Genomic DNA, 18404 nt, shown 5'->3' with positions numbered 1-18404 from the left:
GGGCTAACAAAAAGAATGATCAGTGCCCATTAGAAAGTCAAAAGATCAGAGGGAAAATATTCTGCCTTGTTCAGTGAGATGACAGATGTGGCAGAGTGGCCATAAATCCTGGACCTTTACTTGGGGGCTGTTCACCACAGAATTGACACATTGACCTCCCTGTGTTCCTCATCATACAGCCTATCATCTGTGCATGTTCTCAGGCAGTAGGCAAATTTAAAAATGAACTAAATGATCCAAGGTGAAAACATGTGTTCCTCTTCCACAGTAGTATTTAGCAAATGTTATGATCAAAGTGTTCTTTATAGCTCGTGAACATCCTGTATACTGCAACTAAGTAACACAGAATACTTTCATTGGTGTTGCTATTTGAGCATTTGAGGCTTTCAGATTTAAATGGGTAACTGCAAAATAACGACTGGCTTTAAATCAGAGTGTTTCTCTGCAGCAATTTTTTAATTGCTCTCATTTAGGTGCTCTCATTTAATTTTTAATAGTTCTCATTTAGGTATTTATTATTTTGTATGGTTGCTAAAAATCACACAGCTTGAATTAACATTATATAATCATTTATGTTTAATTTTAAGGACACTTGGATAGTAAATGTAATCCTAAGTATGTTATGTATGAAAGAGATATGGCAAACAAAAACCATCTTTATATTAGCTAATTTCTGTAATAGCACACAAGTCACAGAGTGATTTTTATATGACCCAAAGATCATGGAATGCTAAGCTTTAGGACGTAGACACCTTCATGGTCCTGTTGTCAACATGACTGAAGCTGCTGTTCCAAGTCTCCAAAATACAAAGTATTTTAGAGTAGTAATTAGGACAATATTTTATTGTAGTAATAGCTTTCAAAATGACTTCTCGTGTCAAAGGTGCTAGTTCCTTCTGTATGTGTAGAGTTATTTAGTCACCTCCTTTGTCCCTTTTGGGATAATCTGTAGTTCATTTGGCCCCTTGAGCACACTTCTATCCTCCTCCTTCAGGTCTCTAAACATAAGTGTTTAGTCTTTAACCATCTAACTAAGATGTTTCTCTTACAGCCCAGACTGAAGGGTGGGCAGTGGCCTAAGGGAGCTCGGGGTGAGGAATCACAGTTTCATTTCCAGACTCATGAGTCTTTCTAAGCTTTCCCAAATGCTCCAAAGTTCACCTCAGAATTCTGCTGAAGGTTAGACAGTTGGTATGGGGATTGTCACAACTAAAACCACATGGCTCTTGGGGCCAAGATGAGAACTCAGGAACTTCTCTGTGTTAATTCAGAGTCATAGACCACCACCCACAACATCTATCATTCTACTAGGTTTTCTTGCAGCGACTACTTAATGGGAGGAGTGTTTCTCTCAACTCTGCATTTCCCAAACAGAGCTATTAATCAGACCCATCTCCATATCCACTGTGAGTGAGACAGGCATAGTTCAGGCCTTCAGGCTTGCCAGGAGGGCAGTAAGCCACTTGTTTTTCTTGGCAGATGTCTTTGTCTGCATGTGGTTCCTTCTCTTCTTTCCTCAGACCACAAGATTCAGATGCCTTGGAGCTTAGAGGACCCTCAGAATTTGCTTCACCTTGTCTGCATTCTGTAGCAAGTACCATATAGTTTAACCCTTCTTGGTTCTTGGTTTCCAGTAAAGCAGTTGACATAACGTCATCTGAATTCGAACAAATCATATGACCATCTTCATCTGTGAAAAAAAAATACAAAAGTTATTCTAGCATCTGTTTGGTTTCCTTTATCTGTAATATCCAGGCTGTATGAGAATTAGAACAACACCAGCCTTACCCATTGGTTCAGCAAATATTTATGATGACCACTAAGGGAACACAAAAGTCCAAGACATGTTCCCTGTCCTTGACGCTACTGCAGTCTAGTAGGAAAGCAGAAATAGTACCATGGAAGGTCATGTGTGCATATATAAGAAAGGAATACATAAAGTGATGAGAGCACAGAGGTGATTAACTCTGCCATAACAGGTGAAACAGGTCATGGTCTTTGTGACAGGAATTAAGTGGCCCTAGGGCGGCCCTTTTTGTGTGAAGTGCTTGCCCTTTCATCTTGCCACATCAGCTAAAATACCTACCTTTAAAAATGTATTTCTTTAGATAAAGTAATTTAATCATTCATTAAGCTAATATTTATTGCATGCCTACTGCACACCAGGCTGTGTCCTAGGTATTGATGATACAGCAGTGAACAAAACACATTTATTGCTCTTTGGGGTTTACATTCTAATGAGGAGAGACAGACAATAAACTAGTATAAAACTAAATTTATGTCAGGTGGTGGTAAGCACTGATATGAAATATAATAACAATAATTGTTGTTATTAATACTTACAGAGTACTTACTACGTACCAGGCACTGTTCTAAGCAATGTGCATATATTAACTCATTCTTCTCCTATTAAGTCAGTACTGGCACTATCTCCATTTAACAGATGAGGAAATTGAGGACAGAGGAGTTTAACAATTTTCCCAAGGTCACACAACTAGAATTTGAACCTAAACTGTCTGGCTCTAGTCTGTGTCCTCATGTTGACCTCCCTGAGGGGAGAGTGGAGCTGCCGTGCTGTGTGACAAGGAGGTGGTGGGCAGTGTGCCCTGCAGGAGTCCTTGAGAGGCACTGACTCCAGACACACATGTGTGTGAGGTGGGCGTGGCAATAGAAAGATGGGCAGCCAGAGGGTAGTTTGACCTTCTTCACAACTGTGCTCATATTATTTTGCCTTTCTCTACTTAGAGGCTGACCTTCTTACTTAGAAAAGTATAAGAATTCTTGTTGAAACCTAATTGCAGGGTTTCTGAAACATGCCGCAAAATTCTAGGGAATCAATAAGATAAATATGCAAATGTATATTGTGGGAATTATTTGCTTTTTATCAGTGCTTTCCAATCTCTGGGTGTTACTACCTGGATGAAAAATTTACAGTCAGAAATATTACTGTCCTTTCATACAGCATCACGTTTTACAAATCAGAAACATTCCAGTCAGCAGACGCAGGTCCTTCCCTTTCTCCTCATCCTACTTCCAGCACAAGTGCATCCAAATGTGTGGGTGAGGCCTGCCGGGCTGCCAAGCTTCTGTGCTTAGCCCTGACCTACACCCAGGCTGGATTTATTTAAATTGAAATATGGGGAAAATTTAAATAATTTCAAAGGACTAAGGGAAGCACCATTGCATCTATTATTCCCTGATGGAATTTAACGGATCTACCTATTACCAAGTTCCAAACCTGAACTACAAAGCTTATTTTATTAAAGAAGCATGTGAATCACTGTCCTTGCTCTGTCTTATTAGGTGTTTATTTCATTTTCAGACCCTCCCCCACTGCTGAAGAACAAGAAGGTCGAGCTACAGGCTCACAGGTTCTTGGGCATCACCCCATGTTCCTCTTCATTGTTCAAACATCATTCTAGTATATTTCAAACCACACAAATAGTCAGTGTTGTGAAATATCTCCCACAGAAATAAGTTTATCAGGTGTCAGGTTTGGTTAGTGCCTAAGTGCTGAATATCTATGGAAGGATCCAACTGTTATGATTATTTTCAATATGTACTTATAGCCATTGAGAAACTCATAAAAATAACTTGCTATGCATGATAATAGCAATAGAAAATATCAAAAAATGATAGCAAGAAATAGGATATTTAACTTTAAATTGCCCGGCAGCCCAGATTACTGAGGAAATTAGGATGATATTCCTGAAGGGCTTAAAGAAATTAGGCTAAAGGAGTTTAGAATTTCAGCAAAAATGTACACCTACAATATAGGTCTAGCTACTCATGTTATCAGCTGCTTCACACTCATACATTTAGTCCATTAAATAGCATATTGGGAAACTTTCTACTGAAACATGATTTAATTTTTTGCCTATATCGAGTTATTTGCAAAAAAGTCTTTTACATAAGGCAAATAAATTCTTTTTACAAATTCTGGTGCAATATGTCAAAGAGAAATCATTAGCTAACTATTTCATTGGTTCATAGTACTTAGGGCAATATTTAGTAACTTGACCCTGGCAAGCTTTCAGCAATTAGTACATTTTCTTACTTCATAATTATGAGAGATGGGGCGGGTTGTTTATTTTGGTTTAAAAACTACTGTATAGAAAACCTGCAGGTCCTTAAAGCAGAGAGAGATCCTGAGCAAAGATGGCATGCACTTGGCAACCCTTGGTTTAAGAGGGAAATATTAAAATAAAGACTTCCAAGTAAGACAGGATATTTACAGACAAGACATATGCTGGCTGACTGGCTATGTTTAGAACAGCAGAAGAGCATTTAGATTTGTTTCCTGTAGAACTCTCTGGGACTGATGAGGTGATGTTTACACAAATGTTTGGATGAAGTCACTGGGATATTTTTACTAGATCCCCAGATATGTTACTAATCTTCTCTCTCTATCCCCTCTCCACCCCATTAGGTCAGTAGGACCATAGCATAGGCATGGTATTATTGCTCCCTGAAATCCTAATGCCTTTTTTTTTTTCAAAAAAGTCCTCCCAGTGGCTTTCCTCTCTTCTTACGTATCTCCGACAATAGCAAAGAAGACTTCTTACAGTTTTGTTAAATATTCCCAGCAGTCTGCAAAGCAGCAAACTATTATTAAATACATTCTCTTTTACTTAAAAGGTAATTAAGTTTAGGCTTGCCTTGAAGAGCCTGTTCCATGATTTCTATCCTTTGCAAATATGCAAACTCTGCTTTTCATTGTATTTCTTCTGTCTTCTCTGCCACTTTTGTTCAGTCACATCGAATTATCAAAATTTTTGGTGATCCCCATATCTCTTTCCATTCCTTATCATCAGGATTTACATTCATTGTAAATCAGAATGTGAATTTCTCTTGTACCAAAATTATATATCTGTCATGGCACAGAATTACTTGTTTCTATCTAAATTATCAGAGTTTGATTATATTCCCTGTTAACCTCTTCCTGCATCCTTATTCTGCCTCATTATGTCTGCTTCTCTATTTTTTTTAATATTATTTAGAATTTTAATTCAGTCTTTCAACAACTTGCACCTAAATAAATCAGCATACCAAAGAAAACAAAGTGGGGAGAGTGTGGGAGCAGTTTTCTAACCATAGCCACGTCTCTGTGAAGGATGAGAGCAAAGGCTCTAGAATAGAGTCCTACTCCAGCCCCATTCAGCAGGATGACCATGGGCAAGTTACTAACCTCAATCTTTTCAGCTGTAAAATGGTAATATTATAATGCCCACTTCATAGGGCTATTGTGAGGATTTAATGAGTTAACCCACATAGCACAAGTGATATATAAAAAAGTGCTAAAATAAAGTTAACTAATACTGCAATTAAAAGCCATTCACAAAAAGAGTTTTGTTCTCTATATGTACTGTTACCTCGGTCTCATAGACGAACTAGGTAATGCTACATGGTGAAAAGATTTTCTTAAGGGTTCATGGAGACTTCTGGTAGACCCTAAGGTAAAACTAAGCTCTCAGGCCCTCTAACACCCATTATGACAGCCTCCGTAATTTTTATATAAAATGTCTGTACACATTAGAAGGAAAGGCTTCCGTGAGCGAGGAGTTGAATTTTAAAATATAACACAAGTCAACTGTAAATTCCTCGCAACCCTATGGAACTCTTTATCTCTGCAGCATTTGACCACTCTCAAGTCTGTGAGCCTCTCTCCTTTGGATTTCCGTGACAGCCTTCCTCTTCCCTTTCTGACTTCTCCTCTCAGTGCCCACCATCTTTCTTTGTCAGTCCCTCATATATTGGCTGTTTTCTGGGTCCCATCCACTGTTTACTTCTCTTCTAATTCTATGCACTTTAATTGAATAACCTCAATTACACCCTTGACTTCAACTACCTGTATTTCCAACTGAATACTGGGCTTCTTCATTTCTCCCACATTCAGCTCAAACCAAACATGCGTAAAGCTGTTCCTCCTCCTGTGCCCCCGCCTTTGGGACGAGCACGACTTTGCACCTAGTTTCTCAAATCACTGGGATTCACCATCGTCTCCTCTCTCTTCTTCACCCAATTAGATGACAAATCCTCTAGCATCTACCGCTGTGGTAAGTCTGGTTTCCATATCCTTCTTTCTATACCTGTCACCATTCATTATTTCAGCTTTCATTAATTTTCACTTCTTATGTGATTAGTGTGACCACTGTTCCTCCAGTTTCATCACTTGCCATTTCCCACCGTCAAGTGTGATAAGCTACCTGCAGTTCTGTGAACCCCCATTCTCTGTTATTCCCTGACTTTCTACATACTGCTCCTTCTACCCTGAGATACCTTCTTCTCACCCCCCTGCAGGACTCAGTTTAGAATTAACCTCTCAGTGGCTTTTACTGACTCTCCGTCTGCCATACCGTGTAGGTTTGGCATGCTGCCGCAGGACTCCCACAGAACATGAATTCCCTCTCATTGGCAACATAGAATGCCTCCTGGCTTCTGGCAGAAGATGTAGTTTAAAATCATCTGCTCACCAAATCTTCAAAAATAAGCTCATTTGTTAAAAAAAAGAAAAATGGTGGAGAACTGACCAGAGAATCTACATCTCACTCATTCCTCTAGACTACCAGCCAGTGTGTATGTATACAAACATACACAAATGAACATATCTGTAAATAGTTGTATATGCATATAAAATATCTGGAAGTATATTATCAAATCACGAACAATGGCTAGCATGGGGAGTAAGGACAGGGAAGGAGTAAGAGACTAACTTTTTATGCTGCTTAGATACTTTTATATGTTTTTTAAACAATAAACATAAATTACTTTTCTAATAAAGATCTTTAAATACAGTTATAAAAATAATATAGCAAGAACTATTACAGAGATTAATTATTAGGAAAGTTAGAAGAAAAATCGGAAAGGATCAGGAGTCACTTTTTTGATTGATTGTAAAATAACATAAAAATTCTTTTTTAAACCTTTAAAAAGATGATTGTGTTTCATTTTATAAAGGCCACAAAAATGATATTCACAAGAAAATCTGAATCAGAGGCTTAGTAGTTAAGCTTTGCCTTCTAGAGATCAGAGCATTGATTTAGTAAGGAAATCATGCTTTCAGTGCCCAGTAAGCAAAACCATGTTCTGCTTGCCTTTCAGACATCTATGCAATCAACTCAACCCACTTACTGCCATTCATCTACCTCAGGAACAAAAGATTTCATTTTACATATTAGCAAACCACCCCAGATTGTTGTTTCTCTGAAGTTTCCATATGTGAAGTTACAACCAATAAGAACCAGGCCAAGCAGGGGCAGATTCAAATGGCTTGAGCAAAACAGTATTATTCAGTAGTGGACTGGTGACACTCACCTTTCCTGTGGATAGAGACACAGTCCTATGACAAGGACAACTTTCAAAATCACCAGTAGAAGAACAGCTCACTACTAAACATTACATACAAGATTAAAGAAACTGACTCTAGTTTCTCAAGGGAAAGAAATATTCTTGCCTCTTCTTTTTCTTTAAAGCATCCCAGTGGTACACATTAAATTCAGGTGCCTACCACTATACTAAGCCTTGCACAAAAGTCAACAGGTATCTGTTGAAATAATTTTTTAAATTTTCTCAAAAATTCATTCAAAGGAATACATTAAGCAAATGTTTAGAAAATGAGAAGGATTTTATTGTATGTAGAATGGCTTATAGGTATGTTTTTTCTTAACCTTCACACAGTCAAGTATACGTATAGAACCCTCCAGAAAAATGGGGTTGCCTTGCAGTTATAACTCCTAAGTGCTCAACCATTGGCACTCCTAGAATCAGCTCGGTTCCATGATGAGAAGGCAGGTAGAGCCAATGTGAGATTATTAACAAGGCTTGTTCTGATGAGGATCAAGATGCATGCTCAAAGCAAGCACAGCCCTTCCCAATCTGTCACTTAGCTGTTTGTGTTAAAGAAGTCTCATGATCAGAGTCTTAACTCCATTCATGTCATGGATCCAAAGTTACTCAAAATGTATAGTCAGAAGCACAGCAAACAAGACAAGCAGATATTCGTCCTTGGGCTTCGTATTTTTCCCTGCTATTATTAGTCAAGTGCACCACTCAAGGTGAAGGCCTCACTGTAGAGAGATGACTCCAGGGCAACCATCAGCCATTGTGTAATCAATCAGTGCAGAGACGGAGAGTCTTAATTTCTGAGGGATTCTGAGTCATGGTCCATCTTGCCAGGTTTATTTCTAAGCAAGAATGTTTGCATTTGAGAAAAAACAAAGGGTGCTATGAACTTTTAATAATGGGATGAAGTTTAAGAGCAGCTGGAAAGGATCATTTTAAAATTTATTTTTCTGCAGCCAATTAGGCAAATGTATTGTAAATCTGATTTTGGAAGTGAATTAAGTGACTACTGTGTTTTAATACCAAAATACTGAAGTGGAATCACAGTAGACCTTAGCAAGGTGTGACCCACTACAATAATCATAGAAAACTAAATAGCAGTTAAAAGTACCGGATTAGATATATACATAGCAACATGGATGACTCTTAAAAACACAGTACTTAATGAAAAAGAAAGAAAAGAAGCATTACATAACACGATAGTATCCATGCATACAATATACAACAAATTAAAAGATACACATTAAAGACATTAGTATGGCTGCCTGGCAGGTGAAGGGAGGAAATAGAACAGGAGAGGAATATGGAGATAAAGGGACTAAACAAACAAATGAAAGAGAAGTCTTGCATAGACCAATGACGATAATGTACCATCAACTATAATTAACTCAACTCTGCCACTGAGGTACAAACTGGCATGAGGGGTGGAGGGCAGAGAGAACAGGCCTCATGAAAATATAGTCTAACATGTTAATTCTCATCCTTACTATCTTAAATTATAAATCCAGGGGCCATACCATTATTCTTTTTTTTTTTAATTTAATGAACAAATCAAAATTATTTTCAAAGAGGAGTACAATAAATACTTGATTATGAGGATGGTGCCAGTATATTATTCTTCTTACGCACTGTAAGATGTCTTCCACGTACATCCCATTTTAACCTTATTCAGTTCACACTGTAGAGAAAACCCAAAAATTCTGAAGAAGAATCAAACTTACCTTCAAAGGCTTCATTTATGACTCCACTGGGGTTTGTTTCTCCTCTGCATTGAGAAATACTATTTAAGGAAAAATTTCGGAATAACTGTAGCTGTTCTTGAATTTTATGGAAAGTAGGTCTTTGGTCAGGTTCTTGAGCCCAGCACTGGGTCATTAAATTCCACCTGGATATGTGGGTAAGGACATGAAGTAAATAGTGATTGGATATCACTAGGTAGCCATTACTGATAACCCAGGTAAGGTCATTTCAGAAGGAAAAGAATTTGAGTTATTGCCAGTTTTCCGTAATTAATATAACTGAACCAGAACAAAAGCTTTTGTTTCTTATATAATAGTGGCTGGCAATATAACTACGTTTATTAGAAAATATCTTCCTTCTGAAAAGCTGACATTCAACAGTTATTAATCTAAATAAATAGATAGTAAATAGATGGTTGGAAAATGTTTACTGAACCCATTAGGAAACTAACAGCTATAAAAATTACTGAAGAAGCTGAGATTAAATTTTACATTCATACACTGATATCTGAAACAAAATCTAAGATTTACTCCAAGCCACACAGATATTTAGTGGCAGAACCAGAGGTAGAAATCAGATCCAATTCTAATGCTTTTACTCTTCATTACACTGCCAGGTTAATTAAGAGACTCAGTTCTCCTAGACATAAATAGCTGGTTGAACATTCTCTTTTCCTTAATGGTTGTCTAAGAAATGTCTGTGCAGAACTCTTGACTAATGTTCATTCATTCACTCAGCAAAGATTTGTTGGACACTTACTATATATGAGCAGTATATCAAGAGCAAGAGATGTGGCAGTGTGACTCCTGTCCTCATACGATATATATAGCAAACGTAAGAGGGAGACAAAATTTATCCACTACAACTCATAGGAGCAGGGGGAAATTGTAGCTCTTTTATAGTTCTGTAACTAATTTTCAAAGCCCCACCTAGTAGAAGAAAATTAGTACAATGCCATTTATAACCTAGCCCATTCCAATATTTTAAACCACCCTTTTTAGGTAATTCTCAGTCTTTTATGGATAATAACTCAGTCTCTCTTATCTTTAGGCTATTCCTACTCCCTCTGTCTTCCTCTCCAAGGTGGTATCAGGATTTATGTTGGGTGAAAGTCTTTTGTGAGTTGCACTGGCACAGTGAAGGATCCTTTGGACCCCACTGTGCCCTCCTTCTCTAGTCTCAGAATGGAATGATGAGGAATTCCATAAGGAGTGACTGATCTGGTCCATCCTGCAGGCATCGGCTGCTCTCTGCAGTCTATGATCCCTTTAACCTGTTCTTTTGGCCCTTCTCCCTGAACTGGTCCCCCCTTTTCTCTCTCTAGCTGCAGGCCTCTGAGACGGCATCATGTCCCATATCTGCTGACAAGGCCCAGGAAATCCCTTCCTGTTTCTGTTGCATGCCCACAGGATGCTCCTCGGCTGAATCTCCAGCTTTCAACAAAATGTTCACTCTACACAGGAAACAAAGGAGGCTTAGAAGTGCAAGCTACATGTTCTCTGTCTGGACATGCCATCCTACCCTGTTCATGATGCTGGGTGTCCATGTCAATGTGGGGGATCCCCAGCTCAGTGGTCTCCTTGCCATCCCACCAAATTGGGAGGAGTGGGCAGTTGCTCCCTGTGCTTGGTGTCACCCGCACCTAATCTGAGGCCTACAGAGGTTTCGAGACCTAAATATCCAACATCTTCATCCTCCTACCTCTATCTGTTAAGGTCTCTTCTTCCTACACTTGCCCGGGGCTTAGAAGGAGTTGAGTTTCTCTTCAATTCCTCCTTTTTTATTAGACTAGCCTTATATAGAATTATAGGTTTAGTTGCTCACACCTGGCATTTAGCAAGCTAACAAGGAGCTAAAGGAGTCTGTTGGGTGGACTAAAAGGTTCGTTGGTTTTTTTCTGTAAGGTGGCTCAAGTAGCACTTAGTTGTCTTTAACTTCATTCAAAACAATTTTGTTAGATTGTATGTGACAGCTGTCACATCAGCGTGCATTATAAAAAAAACTTATCAAAATTGGTGTAGCCATTTTAATATTGAAGGTGGAAGGAAAAAAAGCAACATTTTCAGCATATTATGCTTTATTATTTCAAGAAAGGTAAAAATGCAACCGAAACGCACAAAAAGACTTGTGCAATATATGAAGAAGGTGCTGTGACTGATCGAATGTGTCAAAAGTGGTTTGTGAAGTTTCGTGCTGGAGATTTCTCGCTGGAGGATGCTCCAGGGTCGGGCAGACCAGTTGAAGTTGATAGTGATCGAATCGAGACATTAATTGAGAATAGTCGACGTTATACCACACGGGAGATAGCTGACATACTCAAAATGTCCAAATCAAGTGTTGAAAATCATTTGCACCAGCTTGCTTATGTTAATCGCTTTTATGTTTGGGTTCCACATAAGTTAAGCGAGAAAAACCTTCTTGACTGTGTTTCCTCATGCGATTCTCTCCTTAAACGTAACGAAAACATACGGTTTTTAAAACAAATTGTGACGGATGATGAAAAGTGGATACTGTACAATAACGTGGAATGGAAGAGATCATGGGGCAAGTGAAATAAACCACCACCAACCACACCAAAGGCTGGTCTTCAAAGAAGGTGATGTATATATGGTGGGATTGGAAGGGAGTCCTGTATTAAGAGCTCCTTCCGGAAAACCAAACGATTAATTCCAATAAGTACTGCTCCCAATTAGACCAGCTGAAAGCAGCACTCGACGAAAAGAGTCCAGAATTAGTCAACAGAAAATGCATAATCTTCCATCAGGTTAGCAAAAGAGCGCATGTTTCTTTGATGACCAGGCAAAAACTGTTACACCTTGGCTGGGAAGTTCTGATTCATCTGCTGTATTCACCAGACATTGTGCCTTCAGATTTCCATTTATTTTGGTCTTTACCAAATTCTCTTAATGGAAAATATTTCAATTCCCTGGAAGACTGTAAAAGGCACCTGGAACAGTTCTTTGCTCAAAAAGATAAGTTTTGGGAAGATGGAATTATTAAGTTGCCTGAAAAATGGCAGAAGGTAGTGGAATAAGAGGGTGAATACATTGTTCAATAAAGTTCTTGGTGAAAATGAAAAATGTGTCTTTTATTTTTACTTAAAAATCAAAGGCACTTTTTAGCCAGCCCAACAGATAACCCTCTCTCTCCTCCAAGCTTCATTTCCAAGTCTACTGACTCACTAAAAATGTCAAGCACCTGTTCTCTTTTTTTACTTTCTGGATCTAGAAGGCAGATTGGGGGCAGAGAGAGAAAGACTGATAAAGAAACATAAACTGAGAAGTATTTAAAAATATTAGTACTACCATATCAACAGATAAATATACAATTACAAATTATAAGTTCTAAAAAATGTACTAAAGAAAACAAATGTGAGCTCTAATTAGAGATGGAACATTTTTGGCAAATTGCTTATAGAAGGACCCTCTGCAGAGGTGATGTTTAAGCCAATGAACTCTGTAGAAAAATAAGATGCTAGTCATGGGGACTGGGTGGGGATGGAAGTCAGGGAACACACTAGAAGAGGCAAAAGCATGTGTAAATTCCTAAATTTGGAAAGAGCTTGGCACATTTTAGAATGTGAAGGAAAGCCAGTGTGGCTGTAGAGCAGTCATTGAGGGGGAGAGTATAAAAGATGAGGTCAGAGAGGTGAGGATCACACAGAACAAGGGCCAGGCTAGGTGCTGGATTTTATGGCACTGCAATGGAAGCTGTCCAAGGTTTTTAAGTGGGCATGATCTTTACATCTTTAAAGGATGACTCTAGTTGATATATGTGGAGAATTGATTGTAGAGGGGCAAGTTGGAAGCAAGGAAGTTGTTTTTTTTTTTAACATCTTTATTGGGGTATACTTGCTTTACAATGGTGTGTTAGTTGCTACTGTGTAACAAAGTGAATCAGCTATACATATACATATATCCCCACATCTCCTCCCTCTTGCGTCTCCCTTCCACCCTCGTATCCCACCCCTCTAGGTGGTCACAAAGCACTGAGCTGATCTCCCTGTGCTATGTGGCTGCTTCCCACTAGCTATCTATTTCACATTTGGTAGTGAATATATGTCCAGTAAGCTGGGACGAAGCGAAGGAAGTTACTGAAGAAGACTAGGTGAGAGATAATGGTGTTGGACTGTCCAGTAAGCTGGGACGAAGCAAAGGAAGTTATTGAAGAAGACTAGGTGAGAGATAATGGTGTTGGACTGTCCAGTAAGCTGGGACGAAGCGAAGGAAGTTATTGAAGAAGACTAGGTGAGAGATGATGGTGTTGGACTAAGACAATGACAGTGGAGCTGGAGTAAGAAAATATTCAATTGCTAGGTGCCAATGACGCAGAAATCATCATAGCTATTGTATTTAAAATAGCTGTATCTGTATATGGCATGCAGACTCCACTTCCATCTCCGTCATTCTTGCAAGCACCTCAGGTCAGAGTTAATACTCAATATCAGAGTATCATGGAGAAACCTAATATTGGTCTGTTTTTCAGTATTGATCTGATGACTTTTCATATATATTACAAGGAATTTACATTCTGGATATGGAGTGCCAAACTTGGCTTTATTTTTTAAAGATTAGAATCATCGCTAAGAACCTAATCTTTTACATATTTCTTTATAATCTATGGCATTTAGAAACAGGGATGACACAGAGAACTCAATGAAAGACAATTCGACTCTGAAATAACATCGTGTAACTGATATTCGATCATGGAGTTTAAACCAGTAGTTAAAGTAGAATCTTGATGGGAATCTTAGGGCTGTCCTAAGAGGTGAGAGGAGAAAGTGAAGTGTAACTTGCCACAGGGAGCCTATCCCTTCTAAAAAGAAAGTTGCGATTCTGAGATACTGCCAAAGATACATTGACTCTCTCAAGACTTGTCATATTTCAATTATGAAGTTTTTAGTTTATTTATTTATATCCCACCTCATTCTACAAAGTATTCAAGACACTTAATGGAGATGATTTAGTGAGAAGGAAGAAGGAGGAAGAGGAGGACGGAGGGAGAGGGGAGAGAAGCCATCCGTACAGTTGCCCCTTTGCCACTCTGTACTTCACCCACTCACACTCCCCTCCAAAAGTTTAATCTATGCAAGTTATTTAATCAGATATTCCTAATTTTCATCTATGGAGGCTTTAATTTACATTGAGTCCATCATTAATCTTAACTCTCTGATGGCAAAAACAATTGACCTGATGGTATTTAAAACCTTTCTCTCCCACTGCCCAGGGCCAAATGAGCACTGGATTGCCCTAGCTTAAGAAAAGAGGAGCTCTATAAAGCAGTAATCATTTAAAAGTAAAGAGTACAACTTGTGCTCTTAAACAGCATTAAGCTGACAATGGAATAAATGATTAGGCTTTTAAAATGTTATCAATCCTAAAAAATGCATTTCTTACATCTTTCAGGTAAATTAACAACAACTATATCTTTGGCATAGGGGCCTTTCCTTACAAATACATACTTGCCACAATTCAGTATCATGCATTAAATACTTGTACCAAGTTATAGTTACAAATATTCAAGCATATTAGTCTAAATAAACTGACAGCTCCTTCACTTTAATTAAAATTTACCTGGGCTGGTTGTTCTACGTCTAAACAGATACTCACACATTATACTTGAAATATCTCATTTAGCTAAGTGTTCCGGTTCAAATTCTTCCATTCACTATGCCAACCCCTTCACTCCTCTTTGCTTCAGTTTTTTCCACAATAGCACAATCTCATTAACCATGTTCATTAATAGTCTCTGAGTAAAATCCTTGGATTCATAAGGCAATTGAAATTCAACAGTTGAAAACTCCATGGCATCTTTCAGTATTAAGGGGATGAGTTTCTATAGGTCTTTAAGCAAAGCACATAAAATACAGACTTTAAAATACCCAATCCCGGAAAGACCCAATTAGCATCAATTAGCGTCTAGGTGTACATATTCTTAAGGGGTAAAAATAAGGTGGTGAGCCTCCATGTTGTCCCATTGTCGCCTCCGTCATTTGAGAGACTCTCCAGTAATTTCAGTTGCCCCTGTGATACCTGTGAAAGAGCTCTCACTTGATGTAGATTGCCCTTTGATCCCGTTTATTCTTGAGAGTGCTATGGTTGTTGTGCAAACTGAAAGCTGAAGAGAATGCTGAGGGCTGGGCTTTGCACCGTACATCCCAGGCTATGGAAAGAAGGGCAGGAATGCTCTGAACTCTCACATTCCATTAATAGCTAAGCACAGCGTAGCCATCTATGGACTCACCTGACCCAGAGTGCATCCAGGTGCTGAGTATTTAAGCAGTGAATAGAAGGTGCAGCCTGGCTCAGCACAGACTTTCAACCCTCTAAGCTGGGCCTATGATCTCAGAGAACTGCTTCAAATAAAAATCAGTTCCCTCTGTACTCTAAGGAGAGTAGTTAATCTTTATCATGACAACTTAAGGCCATGGGCAGATTGAATGGCATCGCTGAGAGCTCCATTTCCTTAGCACAGCTTGTCTTCCTGGTTGGCCATGGGTCGTTAACCCTTCCTAGGGATCTGGAGCATGCAGCCCTTAGAGGGCTTGGAGCATTGTTCACTTTTTAATTACTGATGTTCAAATGAACTTCAAAATCAGCAATGGAAATCTTAGCTTCAAGGAAACTATATTTTTATAAAATTAGAGCAATAATGTATCCAGCTGAATAATTATTCAAGATAAAATTATATAGAATATTATCTTTTTCCACTTATAATCAGGAATATTTTTCTAGAACTTTTCTAGCACTCCTTCTTTCTCCTCCTTCTAGTTGAATTTTTGGATAGAGCAAAGTTCAACATACCTGCGTTTTTCTTCTCCACAATAGGGCAATTAATTATCCACCTCCCTCTTCCCCAAACAAAATAAATGAACACATCAGTCAAAACGTATAATTCAGTGGCTGATTCCTAGAGTGCCTATCCAAAAAAAAAGCCTAATTATGATGAGGTACGTTACCCCCTAGAGGAGAAGATATGCCAAATAGAATTCTAACAGCACAAGGAAAATTTTGTGCAACTGAAACTTGGGAGGAATTTTCTGAGTGTTCAATAGATGTGTAAGAGATGCAAAACAGTGATTAGTTTGCTAACTGTTTAATTAAAATGTATTTTATACTTAGGTATGCTGGGGTTTTTTCCTCAAGCCCTAGACTAAAGTTTTTCAAATTGTGTATAACTTTCTTACTCCTAACTTATAGAAGTGTTTCCATCTGCCCCAAAAGGATCATGAATCATACTTTTAGACACTGCCACCAAACTTGTTCAGGTATGTGTATAACTGATCCCTCTGTAAATATCCCAGAGGCTATAAGAGCTAAATCAGAAACAGACAGTGATTCCAATCTTCTTCTAGCTGGAAGATTTAAATAATACAAAAACATTCACCCATAGAACATCCAGCCAAGGTGCCCAGATCTTAATCATCTTTGGCTCTAGTCTGAATAATCCTCGACATAACACAGCATAGGCAAGGCAGCGCAACCATGGTGTGTATCCGCATACTGCTAATTCCTTTTGCACTTGTCTGTACCACGCAGTTTAGCACTTTATTACATGTTGGCCTGTTATCCAACTGCTCCATGTGTGTGTCTTTTCTTTCAAAATACATTCAGAGATGCTGAAGAAGCGTGGCTACGGTTTAAACACCTCTGTATTCCATACAGCCCTTAGCGTGGTGTAGTGCACACAACAGAGTAGTTTATACTTGTTGATATGTTCTTTTAGAAATTTCTTGGGTAAAACACCTCTTAGAAAAAGTGTCAAGACTTGATAGTTCTGCTAAGGTTGTTCACAAGAAGGTAGATTAGTACTCAGCAAAATTACTTGGCTTGTTTTTCCTTTATAATTAGATCAAAATCACCTACTGTTCCAAGGATCACAAATCTATTAGAATTCAATAGTTGCCAGGATCAATTTGATAGTCACTAATACTTACGTCGTCACTTTGTGTGAAGTTCATAAATAGATAACAACCTATATAATTTTTAGCAGTACTATATCCCAATATCAGCTTTATCAACAAAAGCAATCCAACTTTTAAACAATAAATTCCTAGTTAATAGAACCTTCTAATATGCAGGTTAAGATGTTAGTCAAATTAGATCTTCCAAAATAAAATGAGTATATATGTGAATACACACACACACACATACACACACGCACACATATACACAAAGAGCTTTTATTTATTTATTAGAATTCTCTTAAACTAGAGTATAAACATATTCTGCTGTTCTAGATTTTGCTTCTGAAATGAAATATTATGTATATATATAAATAAAAAGAAACCATCATGTATTTAGTAAATTAAGTGCCACAATCAATTTACATTTTACGTAAGATATACAAATATATAGATTCAGTTTTTATTTAAAAATACTATACCAATGAGGCACGTGTTTGCATGTGCATGTGTTTTTGTTCTTGGGTACTTATGGAACATGATTAACTTACAGATCATCGGGACAATTTCTTGGTGGCTCCAGTCTCCCTCCTGTTTGCACATAGTTTAAAACATCAAGGTTAGAATGAGCTGGATAAGGCTGATGACCAAGAGTTAAAATTTCCCAAATCAAAATTCCAAAAGACCTAAAGATATTAAAGAGTTTGCTTTAATTATACTTATTAGAAACATCATGTTTACAGTAGTTTTTCCAACATAATTATTCCTGGGGCTATCAGAGTCTACTTTGTGATTGGCATTATTGGCCCCATAAAAGGCAAATGGGAGACTTAAAAGCAAGTTGGCCTCAAGAAAAAGAGAACAAGCAACTGCATACTAGCAACACTTCAAAGGTGATAGGAAGGCTTAGTGGGGGCGCACACACACACACACACACACACACACACTATGCTCCTCTTCCCTGGCTGAATCTGCACTGTGGACCTCCATTACCTATGGCTTTCATAGCTTCATTATGCAAACACAGTAAGGGTGAGCAAGAAAGCATTTCACCTTTCTTCCTGAGTTTGAGTGCTAGTAAATGTGGAGAGGGAAGGCGTGAATATAAACTGACAACACTGAAGACCGACTTCATTTCATCCCCAGTTTTGCAGAGGTCTAGTCCAGCTTAAAAGTTATTGGATGAATCTTTACATTTTGAGCAGCTCTAATCAAAAGTTTGGGGTCAACAAGCAAAAATGAGGGGTTCTATTCAAATAATAAAGAGCTGTCCAAACCTCCCTCATGTCCTAATCGTTTTGAGATCCATGATTTAAATTCTGTGTATAAATTAATGACCAAACATCCCAAAATAGTAGGCATTTGGACACATACTTGGACATTAATTCATAGGCACCAATTCCTATTAGTCATAGCTTCT

At 38.2% G+C, this 18404-nt stretch overlaps 1 protein-coding gene and 1 long non-coding RNA gene across 3 annotated transcripts in view; one reads left to right on the top strand and one right to left on the bottom strand.

Annotated features, from left to right (window-relative positions):
* LOC132375954 (uncharacterized) overlaps positions 1 to 18404 on the top strand; it is a 134797-nt gene that overhangs the window by 12611 nt on the left and 103782 nt on the right. The window lies entirely within an intron of this gene.
* ROS1 (ROS proto-oncogene 1, receptor tyrosine kinase) overlaps positions 615 to 18404 on the bottom strand; it is a 113044-nt gene continuing 95254 nt past the window's right edge. For both annotated transcript variants that reach the window (XM_059941347.1, XM_059941345.1), the window contains 3 exons: positions 17536 to 17670; positions 9063 to 9226; positions 615 to 1690 (listed from right to left, as the gene is read on the bottom strand). In XM_059941347.1, coding sequence (XP_059797330.1) covers positions 1380 to 1690; positions 9063 to 9226; positions 17536 to 17670 — 610 coding nt within the window. In that variant the 3' untranslated portion in view covers positions 615 to 1379. The remainder of the gene's footprint in view (positions 1691 to 9062; positions 9227 to 17535; positions 17671 to 18404) is intronic.

Source organism: Balaenoptera ricei, chromosome 12, assembly GCF_028023285.1.
Source record: "Balaenoptera ricei isolate mBalRic1 chromosome 12, mBalRic1.hap2, whole genome shotgun sequence".
NCBI lineage: Eukaryota > Metazoa > Chordata > Mammalia > Artiodactyla > Balaenopteridae > Balaenoptera > Balaenoptera ricei.
The sequence above is the reverse complement of the archived record's forward strand: the minus strand, read 5'-3'. Positions and strand labels throughout refer to the sequence as shown.